General features: G+C 38.5%; 1 protein-coding gene across 4 annotated transcripts in view; it reads right to left on the reverse strand.

Moving 5' to 3' along the window:
* Positions 1-18,691, reverse strand: part of ZNF280C (zinc finger protein 280C) — a 62,035-nt gene that overhangs the window by 25,280 nt on the left and 18,064 nt on the right. For 3 of the 4 annotated variants that reach the window (XM_082609138.1, XM_082609135.1, XM_082609136.1), the window contains exons 5-10: positions 11,489-11,554; positions 11,253-11,389; positions 8,353-8,467; positions 5,063-5,233; positions 4,805-4,914; positions 2,783-2,997 (exon numbers count right to left, since the gene is read on the reverse strand). In XM_082609138.1, the coding sequence (XP_082465264.1) occupies positions 2,783-2,997; positions 4,805-4,914; positions 5,063-5,233; positions 8,353-8,467; positions 11,253-11,389; positions 11,489-11,554 (814 nt within the window). The remainder of the gene's footprint in view (positions 1-2,782; positions 2,998-4,804; positions 4,915-5,062; positions 5,234-8,352; positions 8,468-11,252; positions 11,390-11,488; positions 11,555-18,691) is intronic. The other variant, XM_082609137.1, reaches the window with a different exon arrangement.

An 18,691-nucleotide genomic window follows, 5' to 3' on the forward strand; every position in this document is an offset into this window, starting at 1 on the left:
AGGCACGCGGGCCTCAGCAGCGTGGCACATGGGCTCAGCAGTTGTGGCTTGCGGGCTCCAGAGCACAGGCTCAGCAGTTGTGGCGCATGGGCCCAGCTGCTCTGTGGCATGTGGGATCCTCCTGGACCAGGGCTCGAACCCGTGTCCCCTACATTGGCAGGCGGATTCCCACCACTATGCCACCAGGGAAGTCCCTTTTCTGATGTATTTTACTATAAGAATGATAGTATGGAATGAGGTCTCAGAGTTGGGTTTTTTTGGGCATTATTTTATTTTTATTGAGATATAATTGATACATAACACTGTACAAGTTTAAGGTATGTATCGATTTGATAATTTATACATTGCAATATGATTACCACAGTAGCATAAATACCTTTATCACATCAGATAATTATCATTTCTTTTTTTAATGGTAGGAATCATTAAGATTTAGTCTCTTAGCAACTTTGAAGTTTATAACACAGCATTGTTGTCTATAACCATTATGCTGTGCATTAGATCTCCAGGACTTATTTATCTATAAAAAGTGGCAAGTTTGTACCCCTAAATAACATATCCCCAATTCCCCCATCCCTGGTAACTATTGTTCTACTCTGTTTTTATGAGTCACTGAGTTGTTTTTGTGTGTGTTTTTTTTGTTTTTTGCAGTACGTGGGCCTCTCACTGTTATGGCCTCTCCCGTTGCAGAGCACCGGCTCCGGATGCGCAGGCTCAATGGCCATGGCTCACAGGCTCACCCGCTCCGCGGCATGTGGGATCCTCCCGGACCGGGGCACGAACCTGTGTCCCCTGCATCGGCAGGCGGACTCTCAACCACTGCGCCACCAGGGAAGCCCTGAGTCACAGAGTTTTATCGTAACATTGTTTCAGTGTTATATCGCAAATAACAATTTCTCTTCTGTTAAGCTACTGGGACCATTAGCAATTGATGGCTGGTAGGGCTTGATAAAAGGAGGTAATGAAGTGTGAAAACTCATATGAATAATATAAGTGAAAGGTCTTTGAAAACTATAAAACACTACCATAAATGTAGCATTCACAATTGTTTTAGGCTTATATTACAGTGTATTTCAGTGTTTTTCTATGTACTTCATTTTGGACCCAAGAATTCACCAGAAAAAATAAATGCTGAGCTTAGAAACGACCTACCTATAAAATGTTTAAGAATGCTACTTATAAATGATGGTTTTCAAGGGTAAATATTTTTAAAAGTTTATAAGCGTTATGTGTCACAATATAGGTACAGACATAGATATACATATATGTATCTCACCTAAGGAAAGTGCATTGATGTCTGCAGTTTACTCTGAAAAGTATAAAAAACTCAGATGGGTCTATGGATAAATAGATATGTAGTAATGAAAGTAGAGTAAAATATTAATGGTAGAATTGAGGTGGTAAATATATAGAGATGTTCACTGTAAAATTTTCTCAACTTTGCTGACTATTTGAAATTTTTTATAATAAAATATTGGAAAAACAATGTCAGGCTATATAGCCAATTAAAAAATACCAATCAATATATCTCATTACTTTGTTCTTGTTATATTTCACTTAGGATGATAGATATGTAATATGCCATATAACTCAAAGACTGCAAAGTATAAGTTCCTAAAATTTGAAGCATACATGTATAACTCCTCAGAATTCCACTGAGAATTAAATCTCTACTTTGAAAATGTGTTAAATTATAAAATCAAAGCAGACATGTTGCATAGAACTGGTACTTCTGGGCTTCCCTGGTGGCACAGTGGTTAAGAATCTGCCTGCCAATGCAGGGGACACGGGTTCGAGTCCTGGTCTAGGAAGATCCCACATGCCATGGAGCAACTAGGCCCGTGTGCCCCAACTACTGAGCCGGCGCTCTAGAGCCCGCGAGCCACAACTACTGAGCCCATGTGCCACAACCACTGAAGCCCGCGCGCCTAGAGCCGGTGCTCTGCAACAAGAGAAGCCACCGCAATGAGAAGCCCACGCTCCGCAACAAAGAGCAGACCCCGCTCGCCGCAACTAGAGAAAGCCCGCGTGCAGCAAAAAAAAACCAACACAGCCAAAAATAAATAATAAATTAAAAAAAAAGAACTGGTACTTCTCTAAAGAAGATTAAAAAAAATCACTTTTTCTGTAAGGAAAATGTACTAAAATTATAAATATGAATTGTAAAAGAGAACATTAAATAAGACAAACATGGAGGAGGTAAAATTGGAAAAAGTGGTTCTTCTTGTGACAGGAAAAATAAGATTCACAAGCAGTTAAAAAATAAAAATATCTCACGGAAATTCCTAGTTCAATGATACAGAGAAAAGAATGATTTTCCCCTAGCTTAAAATAAATTTTGTCCTTTCTTTTTTTTTTTTGCAGTATGCGGGCCTCTCACTGTTGTGGCCTCTCCCGTTGCGGAGCACAGGCTCCAGACGCGCAAGCCCAGCGGCCATGGCTCACACGCCCAGCCGCTCCGCAGCATGTGGGATCCTCCCGGACCGGGGCACGAACCCGTGTCCCCTGCATCGGCAGGCGGACTCTCAACCACTGCGCCACCAGGGAAGCCCAAATTTTGTCCTTTCTTAAGCTATCTGAAAGAAATACAACTAAAGTGGATCCAAGTGTCAAACTCCTAAAAATACAAGAAAAGATAAAAGCTTTTCAACATGAAAATCTGCCTTTATTCTTAGTAGAAAGTTAAAATTGCTTATCTGGGATGGCACAGAAAAAGAAATACAATATTTACATCTGTAGCATCCCAATTTTCCAATAGAAATAGAAATAAGTATTTACATACCTAACATTATTTTTAAGAACTTTCAAGCAACTGAAGCATTTATATGTTGTATAAGTCTTCTCTTCCACATCAACAGCTCCTTCATGTCTTCCATAGTAAAAGTCACTAACTAACATAATCAATTTTCCATTCTCTGCATCATTTTTATCTTCAATACAGGAAAGTTGTACTTTAAGCATTTCCAAAAATTCATTTACCATGTCTGGACAACAACGCTGAAAGAGAAAAAATATATAAGCCTTATTTATATTTCTTTTAAAAATTAGACACCAAAAAATGATTCTTTGTTTATAACTAGGGCCAGCTCATGTGGAAAGACAGTCTCACATAGTTTTAATCACAAACAATAAATTAAAGCTACATTTTAGAAAAAGTCTGTCACTTTCTCCAGGTGCAGAAGTATATATAACATGCTATGATTTGTATATATTAATAGATGGAAAATAAGAACATTCACATGTGCCTGTATATGCAGAAAGGAAATCAAAGAGGATACAAAACAAGTTAATAAAAAATGATTCCTTTGTGAGTTGTATTGAAAACTAGGCAAACAGGAGTCGGGGTGAGATTTTTTCACTGTATTCCTTCTTATACTTTTTGAATCATGTGACTATAATTACCCCCAAATAAAATAAACTAAAGATAACTAACAAACTCATTCCTTTCTTTTCTCTATCTATGATGCAAAACATAAAAACATCACTTGATTGTGTATCTCTACACAATATTACATAAATAGGAAACCTGAAAGCACTGTAGAAGTTACTTCTTACTTTTAAAACGAAAGCCCAAAGTCCAGTTAACAGAAGTCACACTCGGAGATGGAAATAGTGATAGATCAAATACAGTTTTGCCCAAGAATAAAGAGACTGTAATTGGAATTCCAGGATGCTCCTTTTCTTTCTACATTTTTTTTGTAAAATGCTGAATTTCAATGAAAAAATTGCCAATCTTTGAAATAGTGAGCAATAACTTTTACTAAATAGTTTTCTTTACCTTGCATTCTTCTCATCCCTTCTTTCCTGCATATAGTCTACACGACCTTTTTCTTGCCTCCTTCCCCCCTTCCTGCCATTTATACTGGGCATACAAAAAGAATACGGACTATCTTTCCAAAGACACAAAGGACACTGTAGTATCTACTAAAATATTTTAAAATATTTTCATTAGTACTGTGAAAATTACCTAAAACCTAATTTCAAGAGCTTCTTACACCAATATAAATCTAGAATTAATTTATAACAACTACACATACTATATTCTGGATTGAGTTAAAACTATCATTTCATATGAAATGCTCCACCATTAGGAGTTTATGTCTAAGTGCTAAAAATTAAAATGCAAGGCTAAGATTTTCATTGAGTAATGTGACATGCATATATCACCATGGACAAAAAATAACGTAAAAAAAAGGAATTAAGTTACATGAAAGATTAAGCACCTAATAAAATGCCTGCTTTACAAGAAGTTTGAAGAATGGCATGACCTAGTCAATAAAATATTCTGATTAATATATTATTTCATTAAAAATTAAAATATAATATGTAGTGTTTGTAAACTTAGTTTTAATAATTTAATGATTGGGGGGCTTCCCTGGTGGCGCAGTGGTTAAGAGTCCGCCTGCCGATGCTGGGAACACGGGTTCGTGCCCGGGTCTGGGAAGATCCCATATGCCGTGGAGTGGCTGGGCCCGTGAGCCATGGCCACTGAGCCTGCGCGTCCAGAGCCTGTGTTCCACAACGGGAGAGGCCACAACAGTGAGAGGCCCACATACCACAAAAATAAATAAATAAATAAATAAAATAATTTAATGATTGGGAAGGATTTTTAAATCTCTTATCAAGTTAATCATTATGAGTATCAATTTTTACTTAAGTTATATGAAAACACCAATGAGAAGATTTCTTATCTAAACATCTGGATAAACTAGCATTTACTATATATCAATCCTTAGTATTTTAATATTAATATTTTCAGAGATTTGTGAATATTTTTAAAAATCAAATTTTGAAGAAGTTTTACCTTCATGTGATATTTCAGAGGATCCAAAAGATTGAACTGAACATTGCACTTTGGACAAGATCTTAGTAAAGGTGCTGCAGTTCTATAGAGACTTGGTGAGGTATTTGTACCTAAAATAAATTAAGGAGTTTCATGAGTCAAATTCTCTTTTTTAACCTTAAACCCAACCAGTTATAACAGTTTTAAACTTCATCACAATTTCTGAAATTTATGTATAAATAATACAATTTCTTTTTTATATGCCAGATTCATATTTACCTTTTGATATCAAGATATGGGAGGATGTCACTGAAGGAGAGTGCTTTAAAGACAATGAAGCACAAGGATTTCTGTCAGAAACTCTTTCGCTGGTCTTTGGCTTTTCTGGATTAACACTGATTACTTTAGAAATAGAAGAATATTCTATTATACGCGGAGTTTCATCTAGACCTACAATGATTAAAATAGTGGAAAAGATATATGAAATTGTTTTAGTATAGAATATTGCTTACAAATGCTACTAAAATGGCCTTACATATAAAATTAAGTGAGAATACTTTGGAGATAAAGGTAATATAATTTAATTACCATATCATACAACTGACAATAAAGAATGACCAAAATTTATATGATCAATAGGTAGAAAGAAACTGCACAAATAACCATTATTATGGACTACAGTTTGAACAATTCATGAAATAAACTTTTTATGCGAGAAAATTCTAAAGATGCTTTCAAATTAATATATAAATAGGTATCATGAAAGAAGTCAGACCAAAAAATCCCAAGCCCCCCTCCCAAAAAAAAGGCAGCAGAGAGAATACTCTAAAAGCTCAGTTCCAAAAAATGAATTTCTCTTCAGATGCTTAAATGCATTTGAGCTTGTAAACAAAAACAATTTATATTCTAATCTAAAAATTTAGAGAAACTCCTTAAGATACTTTAAAAACAATCCTAAGATATCTAATGGAAAACCAAGTTGGTTCTTTTCCCACTTAACAACCTTATGGGTAGTTTAAATTATCTATTTAATTCCTAAATGCAAAGTAGAAACAACTAATCTTAAATATCTTGAATGACAATACCTCACTTATTCATATGAAAAGGTTTGGAGTCAGTATGATGGCTTTCAAACTATGTTCCCCTGAGCCTAATGGTTCTGCTTTAGGGAATTCAGTGGGCATGTCAGATAGAGAAATTCTCATTTTACTTTAAAAAAAAATGAGACTTTTATATAAAATTCTGTTTGAATAGAGATTTCATTGCTAAAAATAGTTTTGAGTTTGAAAACCATCACCTTAAAGGCTAAAGAATTATGCAATTCAGGGTATTTGCGAGAGAAGTGGGACTATTTAGGCTATAACCAGACCCAGAAAAAGTCCCTTTTGAAAATAACACACAACTGTACTTTGTGATAAAGATTCTAAAACTGCACATGTTTTAATGCTCCCAACTGTATACTAATAGGAGAAGCAGAATAGATATATGCCAGGAAAATAAGAGTATTACACCAGTGGGCTCCTCTGTCAAATCTGCGTTTCATTCTTTGAGATAACACAGAAATGATTTTTTTTCCATCTTCAAGCACATGATTACTGACAGCTATATTGCAGACACTTAGGACTGATTTCTGTGTAATCACACTAACATTCTTCCCAGTTGCTTAGGTTAACTGAACAACCAATGAGTGCTGGTATTTTGGACTAGGCAACTAGTTATCTAATAGGCTGTTTTATATATAATTTTTTAAGCATGCATAAATCTCCAAGTTAAATAAAATCACTCTGAGCTCAATAGTTTTAAATTCTGATTCTTCAACTTATTTATCTGTGTTGCCTTTGGCTTGTGCTGTTCGCTATCCTCAACAGTGCCAATAAAAATCCCATTCTCCTCCTTCAAAATCAAGTTCAAATCCAGCTGTCTCCAAGATCCTATGATCATCCTAGACAGGAGTCCATTAATCATGCTTCTGAACATATAGTGCATATTATTATTCATAATTATCATGCTAACAATGTTTATTGTCAAGTCTTTTAAAGCTTTAATGAATTTTTCACTTCTCACTTATCTCATCTGAGCCTCAAAAAAGCCCTGAGATAAACAGAGCAAGAATCAAAATTATACAGCTAGGGCTTCCCTGGTGGCGCAGTGGTTGAAAGTCCGCCTGCTGATGCAGGGGATGCGGGTTCATGCCCCGGTCCAGGAAGATCCTGCATGCCGCGGAGTGGCTGGGCCAGTGGGCCATGGCTGCTGGGCCTGCGCGTCTGGAGCCTGGGCTCCGCAGCGGGAGAGGCTGCAACAGTGAGAGGAGGCCCATGTACTGCAAAAAAAAAAAAAAAATTACATAGCTAAATGGCTGATTTCAGGTCTAGAAAATGAATGCATTACGTGAGAAAAATAAAAATATCTATTTTAATAATATGAGAAAATTGAGGTGTAAAGAGGTTAGGTGATTTAATAAAGGCTACAAAAATATTTAGAATAGAGGCTCAAGCCTATATCTTCCTAATCAACTATAACCCTATTTACCATCACGGCAAAGTTCCACTCTTTGCAGTGTAACAACTCAGAGAGAGAGAGAGAGTGGAAGCTTCAAGAATTCAGATTTTTTCTATGAATAAAGACTGTGTGCATTATAAAATCAGATTTCAGACATCTATTTCATCTTCTTATTTATTTTGGTTCTTGGTTATTTTACTCACTAGATAAGTGGCGCCTAGGTAATTGATTATCAAACCAAGTATTATCAAGGGAAAATGTTTTTGGCACACATATTACTATAAATTTCTATTTTGGTTTTGTAAATATATAATAATTTGTTAGTAAACAATTTAAATATTCACAAAAATTTTTGTGTACCTTTCTCCAGTTAGTGAAATACATCAAATTTGCTAACATAGAAACAATAATTGCTTTGATAACAGGGAATTTTTCAACTAGATGAAACTCCTTCATGGCATACTATTTCAGGTTAATGAAGAACTTTGTTATGGTATACAATCAAAGAATTGTAATTCTTCTTTAATTGGAAATTTTCATTATTCCTTCAATGGATATTTACTGAGTAGTTACTATGTGCAAATCACTTATTTCTTTAGTATTGCCATTTTGTACTACTACCCTATAACCATATTTAACTATCACATCTACGACATTAATTTCGATAGAAAGACTCTAGCCTATTAAGAAATCAACTATAGCCATGCATTTTTTTCTCATACTAATTACCAAGTAATTAATACTTTTTTTTTAAACCACAGTATTAGGGTATCAGGGGACTTCCCTAACTCACAGAAATTATATTAAGATTTTTCAGTGCATGGCTGGCTCCAAGTGAGAATGAGCTCAAAGAATGTTAGCCAACTTAATAAAAAGAAATAAAATATTCTATCATTAAATACGATTTTATATAAAATCACCCAAGAAAGACATTCAGGAATGATTAGCTTCCATTTTACAATGTATGAAAAACATAGCATGAAGATACAGGCCTCAAAATAGAAATCCATCGTATATATATATTCATCAAGTCTCTTTTTATTATATTTATAAAAACTGCCAAACCACACCTTCTACATAAACTGGTGATCCACCTTGGCATGGTGGTATTGTATCCTGGGTCAAGTCGAACACTAGATCTGAAGAATCATCCAAATCACCTTGTGATGGATTCTTTGTAAAATCCTGTAATAAGTTATAATTATTTTGTTTTACAAAGTTTTATAAAGGTAAATTTAACTGTATGTCAATACTATAAAGATAACCTTAATGATTCAATTACTAATAAGTTATAAAACACAAAGATATTTATTACTTGCTGTCAAAATCAGCATCTACTAGGTAAAGGGTGCATGAGAACTCTGGATAATTTTTGTAATTTTTCTGAAGATCTAAAGTTAGTTTTAAATGAACAGTTAACATTTAAAAATAATGATAATATTACTAGCAAAGTAAAGGTTATATTTTGGTATAACTTTTCTGCAAGGAAATTTTGGGAGTATCTATCAAGGGCTTTAAATCCAAGTTTGAGAGCCAGTGGTCTGGGTAAAGGCTGTCATTTTAGAAATGAAGAAAGTGAGGCCCACAGAGGTTGTGACAATGCTCTACTTAGGAACAAAGACAGAATCAGCATTCAAGTCTCATTTTCAATCCAGGTTTCTTGGACCATTAATCCAGGGCTCATATTATGATTGATAATAATTTCGGAATACAGATATAGGTTTTCCAAAATTGAATTTTTTGCTTGAAAGCTCAAATTTTATCATTGGCAAGAATATTATCAGTTTTCTTCCATGATAGGCATGCTTTGTATATGTCTGAGTACTGAAAAACTGTGTGTGGCAGACAGACTCTAAAGGTGGCCCCCATAATTTCCTCCTGATATTTACACTTGTATAATCTCCCCTTGAGTGTGGGCGGGACCTGTGATTGCTTCTAACCAAGAGAGTATGGCAAAAGTGAAGGGATGTACACGATTATGTTACATAGGCCATCTTTCCCTGCTGGCTTTGAGGAAGCAAGCAAGTCATGTTAGGAAGGCCTACATGGCAAGGAACTGAGGACGGTCTCCAGCTGACAGCAGCAAGAACTGACACCTTCAGTCTGACAACCCACAAAGAACTGGATACTGCCAACAACAATGTGAGCTTGGGAGCAGTATTAACTGATACTGCAGCTCTGCCTGACACCTTGAATTCAGCCTGGCCCAGCAGAGGACGCAGTTAAGCCATACCCTGACTCCAGACTCATAGAAACCATGAAATAATAAGTATATATTGCTTTAAGCTTCTAAGTTGGTGGTACTGTTGTTAAGCAGCAATAAATAATTACTCCATGGTGCTTTGTCAGTCATCCTTTCAAGTAAAAATGGCATTCTATTTAAAAAAAAAAAAACCAGCTAGTTCAGCTTGCAATTCAATCTCACAAGTGCTTTTCCTCAAGAAAAACTTCATACTGCAGATACAGAAAAGCTTTATGATGCATACTACCCATTTTGTCACACAGAATATTTAAAAAGAAGTGTATTCAAGGGTTGAAAGTTAATAAAACTAGAAACAATTTATTACTTCTTCAAGAATATTCTTAAGTGAAAGTGGAATTTTTCTACTGTGAGTGCTTGGTGGCCACCAATACAAAAACTACTAGTACAGTTGGGTGGCACTGCCTTAACTCATATTAAGGCACCAGCAGTTTCACCCTCCATTGCCTTTGTACCACTAGTGCAAATGTTAACAGAGTGAAAAGGGCAAATGTCTTAGTGTTAGTATGACAATGGTTTTGACCCACAGACTACTGAGGGTCTCAGGGAACCCCAATGGTCTGTGAAATACACCACTGCTCCAAGGCAATGCTTCTGTTTTTAAAAGCACATACTTAAATGTATGTATGGATGTGTGTATGTGCATATTTTAAAAACTCTGGGCTAACCTGGATTGAAATCCCAGATCCATCATTACCAGCTGTGTGGCCTTGAGAGAATCATTTAGACTCTCTGAGCCTCAGTTTCCTCAACTATAAAATGGGGGAAATAACTGCGCTTACCTCATAAGAAAGTCATAAGAATTAAAAGAGATTAATTTATATATAGCATCTAGAACTAAGACTTACCCATGGTGACAGACTAACAAATGTTAAATATTACCATTATCTATTATTTCTGTTAAAAGTTTTAAAAACTAAACTATGAAAGTATGTTTTCAAAATAAACAGCAATAATGACCTTGGAAAAATCTTCCCAATTAAGAATGCCTGGTTCACAGTTTACTGTCTTAAGAATGTTGCCATTATGCAATATTCATTACTGATTATACTTACTCACCTTTAGATAGCATAGTTTTCAATATTACACCTATTTAATTTAAGAATATTACCTGATTTATTGACAGGTTGGATAGTTAGTTCCTGCAGCTATTATTTTGGGTATTGGCTGAGCCATCATAAAGATGGTGACATTTTTTTTCTTTTTTTATACTCTAAGACGTTAAAAAAATGGTATATATGTGTCAATCCCAATCTCCCAATCACAGACTCCTTGTTTATAATAGTCCTTCCACTTTCCCTTGCTCCTTTTTTTTTTAACATCTTTATTAGGGTATAATTGCTTTACAATGGTGTGTCAGTTTCTGCTTTATAACAAAGTGAATCAGTTATACATATACATATGTCCCCATATCTCTTCCCTCTTGCATCTCCCACCCTCCCACCCTCCCTATCCCACCCCTCTAGTTGGTCACAAAGCACCGAGCTGATCTCCCTGTGCTATGCGGCTGCTTCCCACTAGCTATTTATTTTACATGTGGTAGTGTATATATGTCCATGCCACTCTCTCACTTTGAAGATGGTGACATTTTCTGATAGTGATTATGTTTCTACTGGGATGGTGACTAACTATGATGGTCCACAATTCTGACTGGGTATAATAATATCCACTGTGTCTCTGATCTAATTCTGTAGTTTTAGAAACACTTACAGGTTCAGACATGCTCTGAACAATACCAGAGCTACGTGAAGATGTAGATTCAGGACGAAATCTAGGCAAGGCAGCCACTAGATCTGACGTCGGGTGTCTGTAGTATTCACTTGTAGGCTGGAAATCACCAGTAACACCTGTATTTTAAGATTACACAAATATTGAATACTTCTCTACACAACCAATTTTGTCAAAATATTTCACTTTAAAATTAAAGTAATACAATAATACTATACCTCGTCTGACTGTCTCATTCTTCGTTCCATTTGAAGATGAGCGGGGACTACTTCTGTTCAAAATATCTGTAAAAATTATATTTATTTAAAAAATTTTTATTTGGGGGCTTCCCTGGTGGCGCAGTGGTTGAGAGTCCGCCTGCCGATGCAGGGGACACGGGTTCGTGCCCCGGTCCGGGAAGATCCCACATGCTGCGGAGCGGCTGGGCCCATGAGCCATAGCCGCTGAGCCTGCACATCCGGAGCCTGTGCTCCGCAACGGGAGAGGCCACAACAGTGAGAGGCCCGTGTACCGCAAAAAAAAAAAAAAAAAAAATTATTTGAATGAAATATATATTAAGATAATAGAAAAAACTTTCCAAAAATATATCCATATATAACCAATAGCTGAAGTATATTTTTTTCTCTTAATGGTGACAGGGTTGTATATAGAATTGGGTTATTGTGACTGGAAATCAAGCCCTTCCCCAATCTCCATGCTGCATTCACACCCCTAAAAGCCTGGAAGTTTCATTAAGGGCAAGCTGATGGGTTACCTGTACCATTACTCTTGACTTCTGAAAGGGATACCATCAGAGACTGCAGACTAAATTGAATCTAGAGTTTACAAAAGTATCTCATATCTACCTACTACACCAAAAGTCAATTTGAGCCTGACATGACCTTCTCTATCAGTTTAAAATTGCTCACTCTTATACCCATGTGAATCCATAATGTCTAGGTTATTGAGAAATCAAATGAAAATTTGAAAAATTGCTAATCAGGAGAAGATACAAAGCAGACAAAAAAATCCCATAAGACATCAAAAAATTTCCTTTTTCCCCTCCTAGTAGAAAAGAACCAGATCTCATAAAATAATTCTATAAAGTAAAGGGTCACACAAAAGTAGGGTTTCTGACTAAGCGCTACAGAAGTCTTCTAGGAGAAAAATCTGCTCATTCAAACAACTTGGTATTGTTTTCGTTCAGAAATTCAAGGTAAGTACTTACCCAAGCCAGTAAACAGCTATTCCTGTAGTACTTTTTGGTGAGTGCAGTGTATCAAACACAAGTTTTTATCCCCCCTCTTACAGTGGTTCTTTTAAAATATTTAGCTCATGTTCCATATGCTAAAATATTTTATGGCTCACACATAAAACATCAATAAAATCATTTAAATTCTGAGTTATTTAGAAAAGATATTTCACTGGGGTCAATTTTCTTTCTGACAGAATCACTTAAAACTAATACAGGGAGAGTTGCCTCAGCCCCGAACGCCCAGTGGCGGTGAGCGGTTTGCTAGGCAGGTGGCCTGGTAGAGCAAGGCCGTGAGGGGCGGTAGTGTTGCCTATCCTGCTGCAGGGGGTGGCAGGGCCTCTGGGACACCCCGGCGAAGTGCAGCCTGTGGGGTTCTGTTGAGGCTGGGGCCGGTGGGAGGGGAGCGAGTGGGGCGGGGCCGGCGGGGGAAGCTGTGAAGCTCACCCGCCCGCCACTGCTAGGACTCTGGATGAGGAGTCGGGGAAGAGGTGCGCGACTTGCAGCTAACGTAGCTGCGCCTGCGACTCCAACACCGTCCTAAACGTCTGGATCAGCACGTGGAACTTGAAAAGGATTGGTGTTGGGGACCGGAGGAAGATGGCAGAAGAGTAAGATGCGGAGATCACCTTCCTCCCCACAGATACATCAGAAATTCATCTACACATGGAACAACTCCTATAGAACACCTACTGAACGCTGATAGAAGACCTCAGACCCCCCAAAAGGCAAGAAACTCCCCACATACCTGGGTAGGGCAAAAGAAAAAAGAATAAACAGAGACAAAAGGATAGGGACGGGACCTGCACCAGTGGGAGGGAGCCGTTTAGGAGGAAAGGTTTCCACACACTAGAAGCCCCTTCGCTGGCAGAGACTGCGGGTGGCGGAGGGTGAAAGCTTCGGAGTAGCGGAGGAGAGCACAGCATCAGGGGTGTGGAGGGCAAAGCGGAGAGATTCCAGCACAGAGGATCGGTGCCCTCAGGCACACACCAGCCCGAGAGGCTTGTCTGCTCGGCCGCCGGGGTGGGTGGGGCTGGGAGCTGAGGCTCGGGTATCGGGTTTCAGTCGGAGCACAGGGAGAGGACTGGGGCTGGCGGCAGGAAGAGAGCGTGAAGGGGTTAGTGCAACACGGCTAGCCCGGAGGGAGCCCGGGGAAAAAGTCTGGAGCTACCGAAGAGGCAAGAGACTTTTTCTTCCCTTTTGTTTCCTGGTGCGCTAGGAGAGGGCATTAAGAGCGCTGCTTAAAGAAGCTCCAGAGACGGGCGCGAGCCACGGCTAAAGGCGTGGACCCCGGAGACGGGCGTGGGACGCTGGGGCTGCTGCTGCCGCCGCCACAAGGCCTGTGTGCGAGCGCGGGTCACTGTCCACCCCGCCTTCCGGGGAGCCTGTGCAGCCCGCCACTGCTGGGGTCCCGGGACCCAGGGACGGCTTACCCGGGAAAGCGCACGGAGCGCCTCGGGCTGGTGCAATGTCACGCTGGCCTCTGCCGCCGCAGGCCCGCCCCGCACTGCGTGCCCCTCCCTCCCCTCGGCCTGAGTGAGCCAGAGCCCCCGAATCAGCGGCTCCTTTAAACCCGTCCTGACTGAGCAAAGAACGGACACCCTCCGGCGACCTACGGACAGAGGCAGGGCCAGGTCCAAGGCTGAGACCCGGGAGCTGTGAGAGCAGAGACAGGGAAATCTCTCTGCAGCCTCGGAGAGGCAGCGGATTAAAGCTCCACGGTCCACTTGATGTGCCCTGCGTCTGTGGAGTGCATGAATGGACGGCGAATCATCCCAAATTGAGGAGGGGGACTTTGAGGACAAGATTTAAGACTTTTTCCCCTTTTCCTCTTTTTACAACAAATTATCCCAAATTAAGGAGGTGGACTTTGAGAGCAAGATTTCAGACTTTTTCCCCTTTTCTTCTTTTTACAACGAATTATCCCAAATTGAGGAAGTGGACTTTGAGAGCAAGATTTTCGATTTTTTTCCCCTGTTCTCTTTTTGTGAATGTATATGTGTATGCTTCTGTGTGAGATTTTCTCTGTATAGCTTTGCTTCCACCATATGTCCCAAGATTCTGTCAGGTTTTTTTCAATAATTATTTAACTTTTAATAATGCTACTATATTTTATACTTCATTCTATTTTACTTTACCTGCTCTTTCTTTTTTTCCTAACTTCCCTTCCTCCCTCCCTCCCTCCGCCCCTCCTTTCTTTCCTTCCTCCCTCCCTCCCTGTTTTTCGTTCCTTCTCTTTCTTTCTTTCTTCCTTTCTTTCCTTCCTCCCTCCCTAACTCCCTTCTTCCTTTCACTCTTTCTTTTTCGTTCCTTCCTCCCTCCCTCCTTTCTTTCTGTCCTTCCTCCCTCCCTCCCACCTTGCTTTCTTTCTTCCTTCCTTTCTTTCCTTCTTCCTTTCTTTCTCTCTCTCTTTCTTTCTTCTACTAATTCTTCCTTTCAACTTTTTCTCCCTTTTATTCTGAGCCGGGTAGATGAAAGGCTCTTGGTGCTGCAGCCAGGAGTCAGTGCTGTGCCTCTGAAGTGGGAGAGCCAACTTCAGGACATGGGTCCACAAGAGACCTCCCAGCTCCACATATCAAGCGGGGAAAATCTTCCAGAGATCTCCATCTCAACACCAGCACCCAGCTTCAGTCAACGACCAGCAAGCTACAGTGCTGGCCACCCTATGCCAAGCAACTAGCAAGACAGGAACACAACCCTACCCATTAGCAGAGAGGCTGCCTAAAAACATAATAAGGCCACAGGCACCCCAAAACACACCACCAGACGTGGACCTGTCCACCAGAAAGACAAGATCGAGCCTCAACCACCAGAACACAGACAATAGTCTCCCCCCCCGACCAGGAAGCCTACACAACCTACTGAAGCAACCTCAGCCACTGGGGACAGACACCAAAAACAACGGGAACTACGAATCTGCAGCCTGCAAAAAGGAGACCCCAAACACAGTAACATAAGCAAAATGAGAAGACAGAAAAACACACAGCAGGTGAAGGAGCAAGATAAAAACCTACCAGACCTAACAAATGAAGAGGTAATAGGCAGTCTACCTGAAAAAGAATTCAGAATAATGACAGTAAAGCTGATCCAAGATTCTATTTCCAAGATCCAAAATCTTGGAAATAGAATAGAGAAAATGCAAGAAACAGTTAACAAGGACCTAGAAGAACTAAAGATGAATCAAGCATTGATTAAAAACACAATAAATGAAATGAAAAATACTCTAGATGGGATCAATAGCAGAATAACTGAGGCAGAAGAACGGATAAGTGAGGTGGAAGATAAAATAGTGGAAATAACTGATGCAGAGCAAAATAAAGAAAAAAGAATGAAAAGAACAGAGGACAGTCTCAGAGACCTCTGGGACAACATTAAACACACCAACATTCGAATTATAGGGGTCCCAGAAGAAGAAGAGAAAAAGAAAGGGACTGAGAAAATATTTGAAGAGATAATAGTTGAAAACTTCCCTAATATGGGAAAGGAAATAGTTAATCAAGTCCAGGAGGCACAGAGAGTCCCATACAGAATAAATCCAAGGAGAAATACGCCAAGACATATTAATCAAACTGTCAAAAATTAAACACAAAGAAATCATATTAAAAGCAGCAAGGGAAAAACAACAAATAACACACAAGGGAATCCCCATCAGGTTAACAGCTGATCTCTCAGCAGAAACTCTACAAGCCAGAAGGGAGTGGCAGGACATAATTAAAGTGATGAAGGAGAAAAACCTGCAACCAAGATTATTCTACCCAGCAAGGATCTCATTCAGATTTGATGGAGAAATTAAAACCTTTACAGACAAGCAAAAGCTGAGAGAGTTCAGCACCACCAAACCAGCTTTACAACAAATGCTAAAGGAACTTCTCTAGGCAAGAAACACAACAGAAGGAAAAGAAATACAATAACGAACCCAAAACAATTAAGAAAATGGGAATAGGAACATACATATCGATAATTACCTTAAATGTAAATGGACTAAATGCTCCCACCAAAAGACACAGATTGGCTGAATGAATACAAAAACAAGACCCATATATATGCTGTCTACAAGAGACCCACTTCAGACCTAGAGACACATACAGACTGAAAGTAAGGGGATGGAAAAAGATATTCCATGCAAATGGAAATCAAAAGAAAGCTGGAGTAGCAATTCTCATATCAGACAAAATAGACTTTAAAATAAAGACTATTAGAAGAGACAAAGAAGGACACTACATAATGATAAAGCGATCGATCCAAGAAGAAGATATAACAATTGTAAATATTTATGCACCCAACATAGGAGCACCTCAATACATAAGGCAAATACTAACAGCCATAAAAGGGGAAATCGACAGTGACACACTCATAGTAGGGGACTTTAACACCCCACTTTCACCAATGGACAGATCATCCAAAGTGAAAATAAATAAGGAAACACAAGCTTTAAATGATACCTTAAACAAGGTGGACTTAATTGATATTTATAGGACATTCCATCCAAAAACAACAGAATACACATTTTTCTCAAGTGCTCATGGAACATTCTCCAGGATACATCATATCTTGGGTCACAAATCAAGCCTTGGTAAATTTAAGAAAATTGAAATTGTATCAAGTATCTTTTCCGACCACAATGCTATGAGACTAGATATCAATTACAGGAAAAGATCTGTAAAAAATACAAACACATGGAGGCTAAACAATACACTACTCAATAACGAAGTGATCACTGAAGAAATCAAAGAGGAAATAAAAAAATACCTAGAAACAAATGACAATGGAGACACGACGACCCAAAACCTATGGGATGCAGCAAAAGGAGTTCTAAGGGGGAAGTTTATAGCAATACAATCCCACCTTAAGAAACAGGAAACATCTCGAGTAAACAACCTGACCCTGCACCTAAAGCAATTAGAGAAAGAAGAACAAAAAACCCCCAAAGTTAGCAGAAGGAAAGAAATCATAAAGATCATATCAGAAATAAATGAAAAAGAAATGAAGGAAACGATAGCAAAGATCAATAAAACTAAAAGCTGGTTCTTTGAGAAGATAAACAAAATTGATAAACCATTAGCCAGACTCATCAAGAAAAAAAGGGAGAAAACACAAATCAATAGAATTAGAAATGAAAAAGGAGAAGTAACAACTGACACTGCAGAAATACAAAAGATCATGAGAGATTACTACAAGAAACTCTATGCCAATAAAATGGACAACCTGGAAGAAATGGACAAATTCTTAGAAATGCACAACCTGCCAAGACTGAATCAGGAAGAAATAGAAAATATGAATAGACCAATCACAAGCACTGAAATTGAAACTGTGATTAAAAATCTTCCAACAAACAAAAGCCCAGGACCAGATGGCTTTACAGGCGAATTGTATCAAACATTTAGAGAAGAGCTAACACCTATCCTTCTCAAACTCTTCCAAAATACAGCAGAGGGAGGAACACTCCCAAACTCATTCTACGAGGCCACCATCACCTTGATACCAAAACCAGGCAAGGATGTCACAAAGAAAGAAAACTACAGGCCAATATCACTGATGAACATAGATGCAAAAATCCTCAACAAAACACTACCAAACAGAATCCAACAGCACATTAAAAGGATCATACACCATGATCAAGTGGGGTTTATTCCAGGAATGCAAGGATTCTTCAATATATGCAAATCAATGTGATACACCATATTAACAAATTGAAGAAGAGAAACCATATGATGATCTCAATAGATGCAGAGAAAGCTTTCGACAAAATTCAACACCCATTTATGATAAAAACCCTGCAGAAAGTAGGCATAGAGGAAACTTTCCTCAACATAATAAAGGCCATATATGACAAACCCACAGCCAACATCATCCTCAATGGTGAAAAACTGAAACCATTTCCACTAAGATCAGGAACAAGACAAGGCTGCCCACTCTCACCACTCTTATTCAACTTAGTTTTGGAAGTTTTAGCCACAGCAATCAGAGAAGAAAAGGAAATAAAAGGAATCCAAATTGGAAAAGAAGAAGTAAAGCAGTCACTGTTTGCAGATGACATGATACTATACATAGAGAATCCTAAAGATGCTACCAGAAAACTACTAGAGCTAATCAATGAATTTGGTAAAGTAGCAGGATACAAAATTAATGCACAGAAATCTCTGGCATTCCTGTACACTAATGATGAAAAATCTGAAAGTGAAATCAAGAA

The sequence above is a fragment of the Mesoplodon mirus genome, assembly GCF_964341445.2.
Source record: "Mesoplodon mirus genome assembly, chromosome: X".
In the NCBI taxonomy this organism is placed as follows: Eukaryota; Metazoa; Chordata; class Mammalia; order Artiodactyla; family Ziphiidae; genus Mesoplodon; species Mesoplodon mirus.